This window comes from Cajanus cajan, chromosome 6 (genome assembly GCF_000230855.2).
Source record: "Cajanus cajan strain Asha chromosome 6, NIPB_CcT2T_4, whole genome shotgun sequence".
NCBI classification, from domain to species: Eukaryota; Viridiplantae; Streptophyta; class Magnoliopsida; order Fabales; family Fabaceae; genus Cajanus; species Cajanus cajan.
This window is the reverse complement of record NC_138522.1, coordinates 20,124,348-20,144,789: the sequence shown is the minus strand read 5'-3', so window position 1 is coordinate 20,144,789 and position 20,442 is coordinate 20,124,348. Positions and strand designations below refer to the sequence as shown.

Below are 20,442 nucleotides of genomic sequence, written 5' to 3'. Positions count from 1 at the left end.
GGCTTGCTAAGTCTATTTGTTACTTGTTTTTCATGAGTGCTCTGAGAGTATACAGTAGCCTAGACACTTGAGAGATACAGTGATACAATGCATATCTTGTGAGGTTCTGTTGCTTTTGAGTCACCTCTTGAACTGACTGATTTTCTTTCCATGTTTAGAAATACTTGGATGATGTTCATAGGCATCTAGTTTCTTTGGCTCCTTGTGTGTTGCATGTTGTCTATTCCTCTCCTTTCCCAAGATTCAATGAGGAATATGTAACTCTGTCTGTTTGTGTGTTGTTGTTTTTATTTTTGTTGTTTTGAATTTATCCATCGCTCTGCTTCATGATTTTGCCCAGGAGTGCAAAAGGCTAAGTGTGGGGGAATTTGATGAGTCATTGTTTTCCCTTATTTATTTATCTTTTTGTACTTATTTTAATTGTCGATTTGGGCTTAATTGCTTATTAATTGTACAATTTCACTGTTTGGGCTTCATCGGGCCAGTAATTCAAATTTTAATTAATTCTGATTCACTTAGTCTAATTTTTGTTTATCAATTATTTTCAGGTTAATTGTGGAGCATTTTTGGGCTTGGATATTATTTTTGGACGTCAAGAGACAAAGTGCCACGTCAGTGCCATGTCAGCACCAACCGGCCACATCAATGCCACATCAGCAACATGTTTACATTTTTGTTAACCTTGTTTTAGTCATTTCGGGCTAAACACATGAGAGGGAGGCCCACTTTTGTTTTAGGGTTTCTTTTAGGTCTTAGGGCTGACCATGCAGCCACCACCTTGGGCAGACTTGATGTGACCATGTTTTGCTTCTTCTCCATTCACGTTTTTATTTGTTTTTCTCTTCTTTGGTTGTAGAAACTGAACCTTTATATTTGAAGAATACAGATTACTCATTTCTCGTTCTCCTTCTTTCTTGCATTTTCGTTTATGTTTTTGTTTCTGTTTTCGTTTTAATAGAAGGCTGAACACTTAGGGTTGGCTCCTTGCTCTGGATTGTAAACTCTATTTGAGGTTGGATACGTTTGCACATCTCTGTTTCACTTGGTCATTCTTCATTAAATCTCTGTATTAAGGTGTTCATGCTTAATGAATGCCACAATTGCTTAATCTGTGAAGAGGTTCAATGTTGTATACGTTTGCTTAATTCGTGTAGGGAAGTCTTGAGTTAATCTTCGCTTAGTTGGTTAACTCGGATGGAACAAGGATTAAGTGGTTTACAGAGTAATCTCATTGAGAACCAAGGATAAGAGAGTTACAATCAGAACAAGGAGTCAATCTATTTTACTTATTGTGTTACCTTGGTTTTAATGTGTTTTAAGTTGAAAAACTAAACCAAACCGCCCCCACTTCGTGTTTAAGCCTTTGACAGAGACAAATGGTCCTTTGGAGACGACCTAGGACAACTTCCTCGTACTGCATTTAATTATTTTATTTGACCAGATACGGCTTCGATCAAATTTGGCGCCGTTGCCGGGGACCAAATTAATTAAATATAATCAGAACACTAAATTTGTAAATATCTCAAAAGTAATTAATTAAATAGATCTCTAGTCTCGTACTCACGACATATCCTTTCTTTGCACTAGAAGGAGAAATCCATCGTCTAATATGTTTCTTATACCACACCATGTATTCTGAGCTATTGCTCAAGTGTGGTGTATCACACGCAGCTTGTGTCCATACACGATGAAATCGTGATTGCCACTCCTCCACAAATTGAACGTGCATGCGTGACCAGTCCGTGTTATCCTTGCCTCTCAATGAAAGATCATGCAATTTCTCCTGATAATAGGAGGCGCAGGAATGTGTTGGACCATCCCAAATTGTCGCATGACACGATCTGCGTAATGATACTCGACGATGTGAAAATTAATCAATGGGACAGTTGACCTCCATATTTGTGAGTCCTCAAAACAATAAGGAGGTAATGTAGGTAGTAACTCCAAGTATGGTTTCCATACAAACTGCAAAACAACATAACAAATAAGTAGTTAGCAATTATCATATATAATTACAATTTTTTTTCTATAAATCTTCCCTAAAATCTTATAAATTAAGACTTACATCCTCTCTTTTCAAACGGTCAAAATACTTTCTATACTTCACAATTTTATCTTTTCTTTCCTCTCTAGGTTTATGCAAGGCATTATTCCACCTGTTATTAAAAAAAAATTAAACCATAAATACTTCAATATACAAATTAATTCTAAATATTTTTATTCTTAAATCGATCACAAGTAATATACTTACTAACCTTGCCCCTAGAGGAACATGGAATGTAGCTAAAGGTGGATGAGATGGTGCAGGAACAGGTAACCGATACCATGCCCATAACTGCACTAGAATAGCTGAACCACCAATTTCCTTGTGATCATAATTGGTGCACACGCACAACTCCCTGTACATATTTTCCAGCCCGCATGAGCCCCAACTCATATGACCACAAGCATCAAAGTCTTCTAGTAAACTCAGGTATGTGAGGGATACAAAGGAGCTAGAGTGATCAGTTAATAGATATCCCCCGATCATGCGTAAAATGAACGCTCTAGTATAGCGTTCAACTGTTTCTGGCTATGTATATGCTCAGAAACATCAGAGAAGTGTCAGTCAATCCAGGTCATCCTCAATCGACCGCCAACAAGCTCTGACTCAGGGGGTGTCATGCCAAGAAGGCACTGCACAAGAGCTGCCTAACCCATAGTTGCATATCAGTAATGGGTGCCCCAAAGATCTTCAACCTAAGTAACATTGCAACATCCTCCAACGTGATAGTACACTCGCCGAAGGGCGTGTGAAACGTGTGAGCCTTTGGTCTCCATCGCTCAACTAAGGTAGAAATTAAATGATTGTCCACAAGAAAGTAACTAATCTGCGTCACCCCCATAAACCCAGCCCTCTATAGAAGATCCTGAATAGCATCTGGAATCTCAACCTCATGCAACTCTGATTGTGTTGCTCTCCTAACCTTCAAAACCCTATCTTCAGCTCCATTCCATATATGCTCAGATATATGGAATGGTTGAAGCCTTAATAACGAATCGTCGATAGGTCCTGCATGAGCTATCTGTGTAGACATCTTGATACAATTAAACAAACAAACAAACATAGTATTAAATTCAAAGAACACATTACTTATATGTTTTCTAAATGCCTAAATGCCTAATTTGGTCCATCATAATAATTAAAATTTTCAATTTGGTCCCATACATATGTCGTTGTCCTCCCCCTCCTTCTTTAATGTATCTGGAACGGCCCGTTTTGAAACCAGAACGACCCGTTCTCATTGCACTCTTGGTGTGTTAAATTTGGATATGGAATGGCTCATTCTGATTGCACTCATTTTGTGTTAATTTTGTATCCCGAACGACCCGTTTTGAAACTAGATCGGTCTGTTCTGATGCAAAATTAACACAAAATGAGTGCAATAAGAACGGCCCGTTCTGCGTTCCAGATCCAAACAACCTACGTATGAGACCATTACTAATTTTATTTTAAATTATAATTTATTACAACATTATATTTTATCTTTCAATCATAATACACTATATTTTAAAAATTAAATTCGAAATACAATAAACCAAATATAATACTTACACTTGGAGTCAGAGTTATAGCTGGGTCACCGGAGAAGGAGAAATCGTCGAGACTGGGGAAGTGAGAACAGAGAGTGCAGAAGTGAGAACGAACAGAGGAGGAGAAAGAGGCATAAGGGTAGGTTGCGTTTTTTGAAAACGCCCTAACCCGCTGCGCATTTAATGCCATGTGCCACCTGTACACTTGAAGGCACTAGGGGGTGTGCCATTTGGATTACATTCAAAACGCCCTACCCCCTGCGCCTTCTCTACCTACGTGGCGCCAACGTGGCAAAAATAACCTATTTTCTTTATTAGTTTTTTTTAATTTATTTTGTGTATTTTTTTTTATTTGGGATAAAAAGCCAAAAGTTATACCTCTTTATTAAACTTTAAAAAGTTCACTAGTATAGTAGCGTAAATCTTTTTACACGTTATCTTGAATAAAAATAAGAATTAATCACCTATACACTACCAGTGTAAAGTTTTTTTTACACTGACAATCAATTATATCTTTTAATTGTGCCATGTCACTATTAAAAGTAAATGTGTTTATAGTGACATGGCACAATTAAAAGATATAATTGGTTGTTAGTGTAAAAAAACTTTACACTGACAGTGTATAGGTGATTAACTCTAAAAATAATCTTTACACTAATGCTAGGGGCTGGCGGGGTTCAAATGTTGGAGGCAGTTATTTACGAGCCAATTTTCATTGTCATGCATAGTGAGGAGTTAGATGCATATAGGATCTAACAGCAAAATCAAATTAATAGATTTTTAATTTTTATCAAATTAATCCAACAAATGATTCAAATGAAAATACTTACTTAAATAAGAATATAAAAACAATTAATAATAACTCATACATTAATATAAATTGTTTATATTAAAATATTATAAATAAAGTTATCACTTAATTTTTTTCATTATCATAATTATTTTTATTTTTATTTTTATCATTGTCAATCTATTACTATCAAAATTTTCATCATGGCACTATCGATGTCACATCATTACCATCGTTATTGATACCACCATTTCTATTGTCATTATCACCACTATTAGTGATAGCAGTGAAGGTAACAACAACTGTGATGATTGACATGATTATATGGTGGTAATAGTAATAGTGACAATGGTGACAATAGAAGTAGTAGTGATGTGACGACAATGTGGTGACAGTAGATATAATGACAATATTGATGATGATATAATGATAGAGAGCAATGTGATTCAAGTAGTACATGATAACTTTATTTATAATATTTTAATCAAATAATTGTTATTTGTTAGTATCATATAAACAAGTGTTCTAATTTAACTCACCTAACACATAAGGTACACATCTCAGTATTTATTTTTAGGTTAAAATATTATTTTAGTTCCTACAATTTCATTTACTTTATCTTTTAGTCCCTATAGTTTACAATAAACATATTTCTCATATTTATCTTTTTCAATCATTTTCAGCCCATATAGTTCAACATAAATCTTTTTAGTCCCTATACTTGTAATTTTTTAATCTTCTGGTCCTTGTCATTATTTTTTTTGTAATATTATTTGTTTTGTGTTGACGTAGTAAACGTCTTCAATTTTGTGAGGATAAAAAAAGGTATCTTAACAATGGCGTCACATGTCAGACTACATCAAGAGACCTAATTTAAAGTAATTCCAATAAAATAAATCTAACATTAGACACAAATTTTGAATTAATACATCTATAACGTCAATACAAAAGGGACAACATTGTAAAAAAAATTAATGTCATTGACTAAAAAAATTTAAAACTACAAGTATATGTAGTAAAAGGATCTATCTTAAACTATAAAGATTAAAAAAAATTGAAAAAGATAAGAATAGGAACTAACAAAGTCTATTTTAAAACTATATGGACTAAAATGTAAGTTAAGTGAAACTATAAAAAAAAAAGTATTTTAACCTTATTTTCATATATGTAACAAAATAAAAATCATACATGAATAGGAGGGATCAAATTCTTGCGCGTTACACAAATTGTTACATTTTTTTTAATAACTTTTCTTAAGGTAATTTTATTTCAAACATATTGTTGAATTAAAAATCTTATCATATAGTTCATTCTTTTTTTTGTCATAGACATGGTCCATTTTTTTGTCATAGACATAATTCATATTTAGAAGATCTTATATTAATTTAAAGTTATTTAATACTCAACTTATATTCACATAAAAATCAAAGTAATACATGATTTTAGAACATATAAAAAAATTATTTGATTATGAACTTATTTGAATAAACTTCTTTTGAATCACTTTTAGGAGAGAAAATAATAAAATTGTACCTATTCAAGGGTATACTGATAAATCCCTAACGTCTAAGATCTCTAAACTCTAAGCTAGCTGACAACTCCAAGAAATGGGGTACTCCAACACTAGGGTTGCTCATCTTGGCTATCTTGATAGTTGAGAGTGTCGAGATAGCAATATGTAATAGAGAAAACTATGATTGGGTCAATTGTGCACCAGGGCTCTCTATCTCGACTATTTTGGAAGTTGAGAATGTCAAGATAATTGAGAACTTGTAACACTCCAGTTTTCATACTTTTTATGGAGGGTAATTTAGTAAATTTTATAAGATTTATTGAGGGTAATTTAGTAGCCCAGAATGGACTGTAGACCCCTAAAATTGTCCGGGTCGGAAATAAGACTCGAAGACTCTCGAAGACCGAAGGAAAGTCAGCCGAAAGGACCCCTGGAAGACCCTAGGATGATTCTTCATAGGTTTAGAAGTCTTAGAGTAGCTTAAAATAAGGATGTGGGAGGATTGGAGCTCAATACGGCCTCCTAGAAGTTCAGTACGGCCGTACTGAACAATTTGAACTACAATATGGCCGTACGGAAACCAATACGGTCGTACTGAAGTTTTTGAACTTCAGTACGGCCGTACTGAAGTTCAGTACGGCCGTACTGAACAATTTGAACTACAATACGGCCGTACTGAAACCAATACGGCCGTACTGAAGTTTTTGAACTTCAGTACGGCCGTACTGAAGTTTTTGAACTTCAGTACGGCCGTACTGAATTCAATACGGCCGTACTGTAGTTCAAAACTTCAGTACGGGCCGTATTGATGTCAGAGGCCGTACTGCGCCTCACTCCTATATATAGGACGTCATTTGGACGTCATTGGGGAGATTTTGGACACTTTTCCATACTTTTGGACCCTCTTGCTGAGTATTTTGGGGTTTTTGAGCAGTGTTCTGCCCTAGAAGTCTCTCCGAGAGCCGATCCGACAAAGTTCTTGAGTTCTGAGCATTTAGCTTGAGGATTCGAACTAGTCGAAGGGAAATCTTTTTGATTTCCATAGTAAAAATTAATCTTTAGGGAAGGAGCGAGCAAGCGTGTAGTGGGAAGGAGCGCCAAAAAGCCTCCTAACGTCTGTTTGAATATATAAAAGCACGCTTCAAAGGTTTCTTTTTCAAATCCTTCCTTTTATTGCTTTCTGATTGTTGCATTGCATTTTTCATCATGTAGATATCTCGCTTATAATCGTTTCTAATAAATAGGGGTAATTTAGTAATTTTACACTGTTATATATGAAATAATCCGTCATAGGGAACCTGAAAGGGGCGTTGTGGGGTGCTAACACCTTCCCCGCACGTAACCGACTCCCTTACCCAACTCTGGTTGTAATGGCCAAGGTTGATTTGCGAAAATCAATTGCCTTATCCCTTTTTCCAATGTTTTGAGTAAAACATTGGTGGCGACTCCAAGAACCCTTCTTTTTGCAAAAACCACTAATCCATGGAGGGTCCCGCTTGGGATTAACATGGATTGGTGAATCATTTAATAAAATTGTTAGTTCGATGAGGTCTCAGTTTGAGAATAAGTCGTTCTAACAATCCATCATTTTTCAAAACTTAAAAAGAGTCCAACCATCGTCGCGAATGCCAATGTCCGTTTCGGCGGGTGGCGACAGATGGCGACTCTGCTGGGGAAGCCTCGAGAGTCAGTCCCATTTAGTGATGGATTATTTCTAAAATAATAGTTTAAAATTACTTCATTACCCCTCGCTTGTATAATAATATGTTTTATCTATGTGGCTTTTAATAACTGTTGAATGTTTAAATTTTTGCAATTGTTTGAAATAAAAACTGCACACAAACCTTTGCACACAACAGTTCCCTCTATACCCGGGGGCATGAGTGGAAAGCCATAGGGAGTGGATGTTAGTACGGCCGGTTGTCGAATGGGTCTATAGGTGCCCGTAGATCGTTGTCAGAAAGCATCACTCAAGGTGATAACCATGAACTCAAGTCCAACAGTGCGTTGGAACTTTCCATCGACTTACGACGAGAGGGATTGGGTCCCTATAATGGGGGCACCTTGGGGGCCTCAAACCAGTGAGAACAGTTAGAACCTCCTTGAATATGCACTTTTCTGCAGGATACCCCTACCTCGTGATTCGCTCGTGACTGTTCGTGGATGAGTGAATTGTTCGTGTATAGGTCTATGTGACATTGTTTGTGCATTAATAATAAACCTCGTGATAAGGTCTAAGAATAACCCCCATGCATGAAAAATGTCATGACATGAGAGGAAAGACCATGTGTGAAAATATAATAAAAGTAAGGAGCATGTGCATCATTACCAATAAGACATCATGCATCCTCATAATCATTCATTTTAGGCTCACCAATACCCCTTGACATGAGTGAAAGAGACCCACGACTATTGAGATTCTCCGTTGGGGAGAGGTCATAAGTCAAGGAGGGTGATAAACCTCCGTCTTAAAAAGGCAGCGCCTTAAAGATGGAGGGTTACCAAGCTCATGTCAAGTGTGTATTCATTCCATAAACAAACTAATTAGATTAAGTATTCATTTTAGAAAGTGGCTGGTCATCTCTCTGTCCTCACGCGCGCGCAGAAACTCAAGAAGATGGACGCGTTGGAGGAACAAAATAAGAAGCTTACAGCCGAGCTCTCACAGCTCAAGGAGCAGATGGCGCAAATGATGGAACTCATGCGTCACCAAAACATGCACGGGGCTCACCATAGTGACCATGAGTCCCATCATGAGGAGGATCATGAGGAAGAGCAAGACCCTCCGCGAGCTGTACCCCTTGGGGCGGGGATTACAATTAGAGAGCCCGAGATTTCAAAGGAGCAATTCCACGCTCTCGAGGACCGGCTGAGGGCTATGGAGGGGCATGATTTTGATATCAAAGATGCCGCCGACATGTGCTTAGTGAGGGACATCCAATTTCCTCCCAAATTTAAAGTGCCCGATTTCCCAAAGTATGTGGGATCGACTTGCCCCAAAAGTCATCTCACTATGTATTGCCGAAAAATGGCTGCATATGCCACTAATGAAAAGCTCTTAATCCATTGCTTCCAAGAGAGCTTGGCTGATACCACACTCAACTGGTATATGCAGCTGGATGGGAATCAGGTGCGTACATGGAGGCAGTTGGCCGACGCATTTCTCAAGCGCTACAAGTATAACATCGACCTAACACCCGATAGGTCCGATCTTCAAGCCTTGAGCAAGAAAAATGATGAATCCTTTAAGGCGTACGCCCAACGATGGAGGGAATTGGCAGCACAAATAGAGCCCCCACTGTCGGATAAGGAGACGGTGTCCCTATTTATAAACTCGTTGACCAGTCCCTATTATGACAAGATGATAGGGAACACGACAACGCTCTTCTCGGACATCATCACCATTGGAGAAAGAGTGGAACAAGGGCTGAAAAGCGGGAAGCTAGCTAAGCCTTCCCAATCATTTGAAGCTAAGAAGACCTATGGGAAGAAGAAGGAGGGAGGAGTCAATGCCGTAACTATTTCTTCATCTTTTTCCACTTCGAAGTCGGGAAAGTCGCAATACAACCCTGTGAAGAAGTTTGATAAACTTCCGACCACATATAGCGACCTCCTACCGAAGCTAGAGCAAGCTCATCTTCTAGCTTACATTCCACCAAGGAAGATTGATCCACCTTATCCCGATTGGTACAAACCGCAAGACAAATGTCTATACCATTCGGGGGCACCGGGGCATTCAACGAAGAACTGTAGAGCTCTCAAATATAAGGTCCAAGACCTTATCGATGCTGGGTGGATCACTTTTGATTCGACAGCGCCCGACGTGAGCAAGAATCCTTTGCCGAAGCAGGAGTAGAGAGAAGAGCAAGCCACGATAGGGCCCCTCCACATTTTTCTTTTCTTTCTGGGACTCATGATCAGTACCCGAGATCATGAGATCCTTTTCATGTAAATAAGGGTTTTTTGTACAGTTTTTTATACATATCAATAAAGAGGCATTTTTCACACATCATTATCTCATTTGTTCTTTTCTCTCTTTCTCTCATTAACATTAATAATTCTAAACCAAAAACAGAACCAATAAAACAATTATGTCTGTGATTGTTCGCTCCGACCGGGATCCGAAAGTTGAGGGTGAATGGGTTGAGTTGGACAGTGATGAGGAGACCATCTCTCCGGATCTGCAAAGACTGCTAAATCAAGAAGCTCGTCTACTCCAACCATATCAAGAGAAATTAGAGGCCGTGAATTTGGGGCAGGGCCAAAAGATAAAAGAGGTCAACATTGGGACCCATATCAGTGATGAAATAAGGGCACAATTGATCCAATTGTTAAGGGAATATAAAGACGTATTTGCATGGTCGTACCGTGATATGCCCGGTTTGGACACTAACATCGTCGAGCACAAGTTACCATTGAAAGAAGGGTTTCGACCCGTCAAACAAAAGCTCCGACGAATCAAGCCCGAGTGGTCTTTAAAGATCAAGGAGGAGGTCGAAAAGCAATTAGACGCGGGATTCTTGGTTGTATCTCAGTATCCCGAATGGCTGGCTAACATTGTGCCAGTCATTAAAAAGAATGGAAAGGTTAGAGTTTGTGTTGACTACAGGGATCTGAATCGTGCCAGTCCAAAGGACGATTTTCCCTTACCACACATCGATACATTAGTGGATCATACAGCCACGAACACACTCTATTCCTTTATGGATGGGTACTCTGGGTACAACCAAATCAAGATGAATGTGGAAGACCGCGAGAAAACTTCCTTCATTACACCCTGGGGCACTTTCTGCTACAGGGTGATGCCTTTTGGACTCAAAAATGCGGGTGCCACCTACCAACGAGCGATGGTGACGTTATTCCACGACATGATCCACAAAGAAATCGAGGTATACGTGGACGACATGATCGCGAAGTCAAAGAACGAAATGGACCATATCCAATATTTGAGAAAATTATTCAACTGACTTCGCAAGTATCAGCTTAAGCTAAATCCGGCTAAGTGTAATTTCGGAGTTCGGTCGGGTAAGCTTCTCGGGTTCATCGTCAGTGAAAAAGGCATAGAGGTGGACCCCGATAAAGTGAAGGCAATAATGGAAATGCCTCCTCCTAAGACCGAGAAAGAGATAAGAGGATTCCTCGGCAGGGTGAACTATGTCGCAAGGTTCATCGCACAGTTGACCGACACGTGTAGACCAATATTCAGGCTGTTGCGCAAGAATCATTCCGAATCTTGGAATGAGGATTGTCAACAAGCTTTCGACAAGATCAAACAGTGCTTGGCCAATCCACCAGTATTGGTGCCACCTGTCGAGGGAAGACCATTAATCCTCTATTTAACCGTGCTTGATGAGTCCATGGGATGTGTGCTAGGACAACAATATGAAATGGGAAAGAAAGAACGAGCCATCTACTACCTGAGCAAGAAATTTCTTGACTATGAAACCCGCTACACGCCGTTAGAAAAGACATGTTGTGCGTTAGCATGGGCAACACAACGGCTCAGGCAGTATATGATTAGGCATACTACTTGGTTGGTTTCCAAAATGGATCCAATTAAGTACGTGTTCGACAAACCAATAATCACTGGGAAGATTGCCCGATGGCAAGTACAGTTATCAGAATTCGACATCATACATGTCACACAAAAGGCCATCAAGGGTAGTACCCTAGCTGATTACCTAGCACACGGGCCGACCAACGACTACCAATCCCTTCAGGATGATTTCCCCGATGAGGATATAATGAATCTACAACATGAGGAGCCTAAAGATGATGCGTGGACCATGTATTTTGATGGAGCCTCCAACATGCTTGGACGAGGGATTGGCACAGTGCTAATCTCTCCACAAGGAAAATACATTCCCATAACGGCAAGACTCAACTTCGATTGTACAAACAACATGGCTGAATACGAGGCTTGCGCGTTGGGAATCCAAGCAGCCATCAACAATGGTATCCTAAAGCTCAAAGTGTTTGGTGATTCGGCCCTAGTCATCTACCAACTACGAGGTGATTGGGAAGTCTGAAATCCTAAACTGATACCATATGTTGAGCACATCAAAGATTTGACACATCTCTTCCAAAGTGTCATCTTTGAATACATTCCAAGGGAGGAGAATCAGTTTGCCGACGCTCTTGCTACACTCTCGTCGATGTTCGCCTTGGTTAGTGAGCATGAAATGCCCATCATCAATATCCGACGGCACGCTAAGCAAGCGTTCTGCCTTCTGATAGATGAAGCTGTCGATGATCGTCCATGGTTCCATGACATCAAGCAATATTTAACAAAAGGGGAATATCCTGATGCGGCCAGCGATAATGACAAGAAGCATATCCGAAGAAGGGCCATGGGATTTCTGCTAGTTGGTGAAACCCTCTACAAAAAAAAATTATGACTCGGTCTTGTTGAGATGTATAGACCAAGTCGAAGCTCAAAATATGATCAAAGAAGTACATGAGGGGGTTTTCGGTACCCATATCCCCGGGCCTGCAATGGCTAAAAAGATCCTCAGGGCGGGATACTATTGGTCGACCATGGAAAGGGATTGTTACCAATACGTGCGAAAATGCCATAAGTGTCAAGCATACGCCGACAACATTCATGTCCCACCGACTCCACTAAATGTATTGGCTTCACCTTGGCCATTCGCAATGTGGGGCATGGATGTTATTGGACCCATCGAGCCAAAAGCTTCCAATGGACATAGATTCATCCTTGTGGCCATTGACTATTTCACCAAATGGGTAGAAGCGGCATCGTATGCTCATGTGACCCGAAAGGTGGTAACATCCTTCATCAGGAAGAACATTATATGCAGATACGGTATTCCCGAAAAAATCATCACTGATAATGGATCTAATTTGAACAACAAAATGGTGGAAGAACTGTGCCAAGAATTCAAGATCCAACACCACAACTCTTCCCCATATCGGCCAAAGATGAATGGGGCAGTCGAGGCAGCCAATAAAAACATCAAGAAAATAGTGCAAAAGATGGTTGTCTCATTTAAAGACTGGCATGAGATGTTACCCTTCGCTCTTCATGGTTATAGGACTTCAGTACGCACATCTACAGGAGCTACTCCATTCTCCCTCGTCTATGGGATGGAGGCAGTTCTACCTGTTGAAGTCGAGATACCTTCGCTAAGGGTAATCATGGAAGCAAAACTTTCCGAGGCAGAATGGGTTCAAAGCCGATACGACCAATTGAATCTTATCAAAGAGAAACGGCTGAACGCCATATGCCATGGTCAAGCCTATCAGAGGAAGATCAAAAAGGCTTTTGACAAGAAAGTCCAACCTCGAGTCTACCATGAGGGAGAGCTGGTAATGAAGAAATTGCTACCAGCTCAAAAGGACAAAATCGGAAAGTGGGCCCCAAATTACGAAGGACCATACGTGGTAAAGCGAGCCTTCTTAGGAGGAGCATTGATCCTCACGGACATGGATGGAGAAGAACTTCGATACCCAGTCAACGCTGACGTGGTAAAAAAGTACTATGCTTGAAGACGTTGCTTGCATAGGCCCGCTAGGATGAAAACCCGAAAAGGGCGTCCTAGGCAAAAGTTAGGGCAAAATAAAAAGCCCGCCAGTACAAGGGTACTAGGCAAAACAAAGGCGAATTTATCCCTGCTAGGATACGTCCTAGGCAAAAATTAGGGGCAAAAGAATAAGATACAAAAACAAAGCAAGCACCAATCACTTGAATCGAAAACCGAAAGGCGGTTCAGGTGATTATCTTCTAGAAGCAAGCATCTTGCAGTATCTACACTCCTGGCTCAGGCATCTCACCCGAAGCAATTAGGGGAACGTAAGAGCAACGATTACAGATATAATTGTTAAGCCTGATGTATATAAGCTTACCCTTGCTAGCCATTCTTCAGAAATTCCTTTTGTATATCTTTCTGTAAAACCATTTGTGAATATCAATAAAATATCTATTCATTTCTCTTCTCTCTTGACCATGTGATTATGCCTCTAAATTGGTGTTTCTAAAAAAATTGTACGAAATTCCTTTAATAATCAGTCAATAAAGAAATTTGGAGGGGTTCCTATAAAACCCGTAATGTCCTGCGTAAAAGGCTCACAAAAATATTCCCTCGCGTCGACGACAGAAATTCTTCCAAGAAGAGGAGGATAGGGAGAGCCATTCATTTTTCTAAAAACATTAACAAAATGATTAAACTTGCATTTGTGCATCACACACACATTAGTTGCACATTCAAAGACCTTATCATGAGGCAGTCGCATAAAAATAGAAAAATAGGAAAAATTTGTTGTGTATGACAGCAGCCAACAGAAAAAGCCGAAATCAACGAAAAAAGGCAAAATTCAGAAAATCCAAATTGAGCCTGGAGAGGCTTGCCGAAATAATACTCCCCAGAGACATCTCAGCTTGCACTCTTGGGCTGAATTCCCAGTGAAAGCTATCAGAGCAAGATCAGCAAGATTCCCCAATGGAAGCATGATCGTCCAAACAAAATATCCAAGTCAAAGGACTTAGACTTCCTCAGTGAAAGATAGCTTTCCAACTCAAGCGACGAGTGAAGCTAAGCCTGAAGAGGCTTTCTAAATAATACTCTGGGACAAGATCCTCAATCCCCATTCGCCTACTCAGAGGCACTCCTCCAAAAAAGGAAAATCCAAAAAGATCAATACCCATTCCCCAAGCGGAATTCGGTATTCAACCAAACACCGAACGTCAAGATAATCCGCCTAACAGAAGAGGCTAATCAAAATCATACGACAGAATCCCCCAGCGGATAACAGCCTACACAGAGGCAACAAAATCAGAAAATCAAAAGAGTCACCCGAATAAGGATAACCGGGATACTCCACCAACGTCGAAAGGACGTCAGCCAATCATAAGGCATCGCTCACCTCAAAAGGAGCATCTTTGTGTCTGCACCCCCAAGGAATCAGAAATTCCCCAGTGGGCACCAACTACGCAATGGAAAGTTGGGACACAAGAACCTATGAGTAACTGCACATCCCCTAAACGGATCCCTGCGTTATCCAGCCCTCAGTGGCACAAAAATAAAAAACAATCGTCGAAGCAGCATCGTGGACTGTGGAGACAAAATCATCACAAATCCCTGGAGAGGGCAAACTCACACTGCCAACGTCGTCAAAAACACGGAGGCAGACCCTGGGGAGGTGATGTTGTGTATTTTACTCGTATTTTAGCACTTTAATTCACAAGAATTCATAGCATAATCATGCATATCTTTCATGTTTTTAATAAATTTTTATATTATTTTCCTATTTTATGCTTTTCTTGGTATGTGTTGTGTTTTCTCTGAGCAGGATCAAGATTTAAGAATTAAAGAGGAAATGCTGAGCTACAGGGAAAATCACGGCCGTGATCAGTCACGGCCGTGATTCACTTCGCGTCCCAGCTTTTTAAGTTTTAAGTTTTATTTTTATTTTATCTTTGTAATTTTTATCTTGGTAGTTTTACCTTTTTACCCTTTTAGGTTATAAATTAGATGAGGTTAGCCTAGAAGGGGGATTTTTGTTTCGGAGACAGTTTTTTTTAGTTTTTGACACTTGGAGAAGGTTGGGCGCCTGTGCCATCGACTCTAAGGTTTGCTTTTCTTTTATTCTTCTTTTCTTGGAGAACTACTATGAACTCCTGTGAGTAGTTTCCCTTTTTCTGGGATCAGGGCTTAGCCTCTGAGAACCTCTTTATTAATGCATTATTCAGTTTCTTAATTTTATTCCAATTCTTGATCTGTTCTTTTATATTTTATATATGAACTTTAATATTATTGTTTTCATAATAACATTAATTAAGGATGAACTGAGAGGAGAACTTGATTATAATTATGATAAACAATTAATCTTAATTTTCATAATCATAGATAATTAGGGATGAACTGAGAGGAGAACCTAATTATCGGAACCTAAAGGAACAGACTTGAGTGTTAAATCACGAGAGTTGATTTAAGCTTTCGAGGAGCAATAGATTAACAAAGATCTTAATGGGTTTAATTGAACGTAATTACCACGAGAGTAGAGATTAATTTTAATTAAACACGTCCTCGTAGCCTGAGAAGGTGCAAGGATTAAATTAGGTTAAGACTACCTTCAAGATGGAATAGAATTAATTAATGAAAATAATAATTCAATATTGTTGGAACTCTTTGTGCGAACCCTAGATTCCCGGAAATCTCCTTATCTTATCTTAAAGTTTTATCTTATTCATTAATTGCATTACTATCTCTTTTACCATCAAATCTGATCTTATCATCTCAAAACAAAAATTCAATCTGTTTTAAAATTCAAATTAAAATACTAGTAATTCTAGGTCAAACACGTAGTCCCTGTGATTCGATATTTATTACTTGACGACAACCGTACACTTGCGGTTTTCCATACATCAAGTTTTTGGCGCCGTTGCCGGGGACTACGTCTCTTGATTTAAATTACAATTATTTTAATTCGAATTTTTTTTTAAAAAAAAAAAAAAATTAAATAAATAAATAATTTTTTTTTTTTAGTGTTTACTTCTCCAATTCAGATTTCACGGGTCACTTTTTTTTTTTTTTTTTTGCAGTGCCTTAGGGTTAATGCAAAAGAGATCTCTACGTCTTGGGAAACCAACACCACTTGATCTTGAGATTGAAAGAACTCTCCTGAGAAGGAAAAGAAACCTTTCTAGAGAATTTGACATGGCTGCACAACGAGATAATTTACCGCTTCGGGATTACTCTGCACCCGTAGCTCGTGGGATACCTGGAGGGGAGATGCAAACTGGAGCTACTGTACCAGCTTCTCTGGTGAATATGCTCAAACAGAACACCTTTGGAGGACTACCATCAGAAGATCCTAATGACCACTTAGAGGGGTTCTTGGAAATCTGTGAGACCCAGCAATTTGATGATGAAGTTTCTGATGGAATGCGACTCCGCTTATTCTCACTCACCTTGAGAGATAAGGCAAAGGTGTGGCTAAGAACAGTGCCTAGAGAAAAGATAGCAACTTGGGAATTATGTGAAAGAGCTTTTCTAGAGAAATTCTTTCCTCCTTCTAAAACTAAAGAATTGAGGAAGAAAATCACTAATTTCCAACAAGGCACTGGAGAGACTATTTATGAAGCATGGGAGCGGTTCAAAGGATATCTTCAAGCATGCCCACAACATGGCTTCAACCGTTGGCTTACCATCCAATTTTTCTTTGAAGGATTGGACCAACAAAGCCCCATGATATTAGACTCAGCAGCTGGAGGATCTTTCATGGGGAAACCTATTAATGACTGCATGATTATTTTGGAAAATGTAGCCTCAAATCACAGCCAATACAGTGAAAAAGAAGTCACAGCAAGGAAAGGAACTCTGGGGCGATATGAAGTGAACAATATTGAGTTACTCTTAGCAAAATTTGATACTCTTAATCAAAGATTAGACAAGATGGAAAAAGCTAAGGTTAATTCAGTGGCTACAAATCAAGTATGTGACCTTTGTAGGGAACAAGGGCACACTGCAGTAGATTGTACCTCAATTTTTACTGGAGAAAAAGAAGATACTACTGAACAGGTGGCAGCTTCTCATAATTTCTATGACACTCCTCGAAGAGAGAAGAGTAATCCATATTCCAACACATACAACCCTGGTTGGAAGAATCATCCTAACTTTTCTTGGAAGAATAACCCAGTTCAAGGAACTAGCAATCAGCAACCTAATTTCCGTCCGTCCAATCACTTCATTAATGGGGAAGGAAATCCAGTACAGACACCCTCAATTCAACAAAGTGTTTCAAGATTAGAAAACCTTATGGAGAATTTTGTCACTAATCAAAAACAGACCAATGATTCAATGGCAAATTCTATTCAAAACCTTGCTGTCAAGGTTGAGAATATTATTCTCCACAACAAGATGCTGGAAAATCAAATTGCACAATTGATGCCTAGTTCAAACAATTCTCCAGGTAAGTTCCCAGGTAAAACAGTTGCAAACCCAGCTGAAAATGTTAATGCTGTTACTTTAAGGAGTGGGAAGAAATTAGACAAACCTGTGTCTAATCAAAATGATAATATTGAGATTGATGAAGACGCTTCTCCTATGGTTGAAAAACCTGAAAAAGAGAGATTAGAAAAAGAAAAAGTATCTTCATCAAAGCCTCAAACTATTTATCACCCTCCAATTCCTTTTCCTCAAAGGTTAGCAAGGACTAAACTTGATAGACAATTTGAAAAATTTTTAAATATGATCAAACAAGTGTATGTAAACATTCCATTTGTAGAAGCTCTACAACAGATGCCTACATATGCTAAATTTCTTAAGGATCTTTTAGCTAACCGAAGGAAATTGGATGATAGAGAGACTGTTACATTGATCCATCATAATTTGCCCAAAAAACTTAAGGATCCTGGTAGTTTCTCTATACCTTGTCTCATTGGAAATCTAAGGTTTGAAAAAGCCTTATGTGACCTTGGGGCAAGTATCAGTTTAATGCCTTTATCAATTTGCAAGAAATTAGATATGGGAGAATTAAAGCCTACAGCAATGTCAATCCAGTTAGCAGATAGATCTATAAAATATCCTATAGGAATTTTAGAAGATGTTCCAGTTAAGATAGGTAAATTTTTAATTCCGGGAGATTTTGTTGTTTTAGAAATGGAAGAGGACAAACAAATACCAATCATACTAGGTAGACCATTTTTGGCTACAGCAGGCGTGATAGTAGATGTCAAACATGGAAAATTGTCCTTATCCATTAATGATGAAACAATGGAATTTAATATTGCTAAATCTGTTAGACAACCTTCTCTTGAAAATATTTGCTGCAGGGTTGATATATTGCCTAAAGACATGGAGGAAGAAGTCATGAGATCTATTTTGAGGGATCCCTTGGAGAATTTTCTAGTTGGAGGAAAGCACATAGATCTTGAGGGGATTCAACCTAATTATGCTTGCTTGATCGATTCAAGTCCCCCGTGTAAAGAAAAAGATCCTCTAGTAGAAAGTCTTCTTGAGTCTTCAACAGATTGGCAAGAAGAAAACTCTCCAAAGTTAGAACTTAAACCACTTCCTTCATCTTTAAGGTATGAGTTTTTGGGGGCTAATTGGCCAAACTTATTTAAGGATACTTGGAAGATGGTAAATTCTTGTGACCAATGCCAAAGATCAGGGAATATATCCAGGAAACATGAAATGCCATTAAATGGGATTTTAGAAGTAGAAATTTTTGATGTATGGGGAGTAGATTACATGGGACCATTCCCAAGTTCTAAAGGTTACAAGTTCATATTAGTTGCAGTTGATTATGTGTCCAAGTGGGTAGAAGCGATTCCCGCTCAAACGAGTGATTCAAATACTGTCATTAAACTCTTCAAAAGAATTATATTTCCAAGATTTGGGGTCCCAAGAGCTGTGATCAGTGATGGAGGCTCACATTTTATTGAAAGAAAGTTTGAATCTCTGTTAAAAAAAGTATGGAGTCACTCACAAGGTTGGTACACCTTATCACCCTCAAACAAGTGGACAGGTAGAAATATCCAACAGAGAAATCAAAAAGATTCTTGAGAAGACTGTATCTACAACAAGAAAGGACTGGTCTTTAAGATTAGATGAAGCTCTTTGGGCCTACAGGACTGCTTACAAAACACCTATTGGCATGTCTCCATTTAGGCTGATTTATGGCAAATCTTGCCATCTTCCTGTAGAGCTAGAACACAAGGCTTTGTGGGCAATAAAATACTTCAACTATGACCTAAAGGATGCTGGAGAAAAAAGGAAATTGGAACTCAATGAGCTTGATGAAATCAGATTAGACTCATATGAAAATGCTAAGATTTACAAAGAAAGAACAAAGAGGTGGCATGACAAGCATATACATAGAAGAGAATTCAAGCAAGGGGACTCGGTGCTATTATTTAATTCCAGACTCAGATTGTTTCCTGGAAAATTGAAGTCAAGATGGTCAGGGCCTTTTATAGTTCAAAAAGTATATCCCTATGGAGCTGTAGAAATCAGAAACGATAAAGGCGACATATTCAAGGTCAATGCACAGAGATTGAAGTTATATTTCCATGGGGAACACTTAGAAAAATTATACTCTATGGTTCTTCAGGAACCTACTCAAGCATCATGAAAAAAAAAAAATAATAATAATAATAATAATAAAATAAAATTTCAGAGTTCCAGAGAGAATCACGACCGTGATTCTAAATCACGGGCGTGATCTTCTCTGGAAAATTTTTGGAAAACCCCAGAGAGAATCACGACCGTGATTATAAATCACGGGCGTGATCTCCTCTGTTTGAATTTTTGAAAACTCACAAAGAGAATCACGGCCGTGATTTCCAATCACGCCCGTGATTCCCTGCTGACGCTCAACAGATACAACCCATGATTTTTGAAATTCCCCTTTCCCTTATATATTTTTCCCCCTCCTTTTACATTCTCACTTCTCTCAAACTTACGAACTCTGCCCATTCTCTCTTTTCTTCTCTCCCAAACCCTAGCTTCTCACTTCTTCTTCCTCTTCTTCCCTCTTCCTCCCACATTCACTCCTTCCGTTCATCCATGGCTCCCAAGCGCACCCGTACCGTTGGTTCGTC

At 38.9% G+C, this 20,442-nt stretch overlaps 1 protein-coding gene, 1 non-coding gene and 1 pseudogene across 2 annotated transcripts; 1 reads left to right on the top strand and 2 right to left on the bottom strand.

Annotated features, from left to right (window-relative positions):
• Nucleotides 1-1,758: 1,758 nt before the first annotated feature.
• Nucleotides 1,759-2,885, bottom strand: LOC145958598 (serine/threonine-protein phosphatase 7 long form homolog). The gene is made up of 4 exons (XM_083076101.1): nucleotides 2,697-2,885; nucleotides 2,256-2,572; nucleotides 2,066-2,156; nucleotides 1,759-1,965 (listed from the first exon to the last, which is right to left on the bottom strand). Exons 1-4 carry the CDS (start codon nucleotides 2,883-2,885, stop codon nucleotides 1,759-1,761), a joined length of 804 nt encoding a protein of 267 aa, XP_082932227.1.
• Nucleotides 2,886-5,970: 3,085 nt separating this feature from the next.
• LOC145958597 (uncharacterized) lies at nucleotides 5,971-19,980 on the top strand (annotated as a pseudogene).
• On the bottom strand, nucleotides 16,922-17,028 carry LOC145949445 (small nucleolar RNA R71). The gene has a single exon (XR_014427652.1). It is a non-coding gene; the product is annotated as a small nucleolar RNA R71 (small nucleolar RNA).
• Nucleotides 19,981-20,442: the final 462 nt, after the last annotated feature.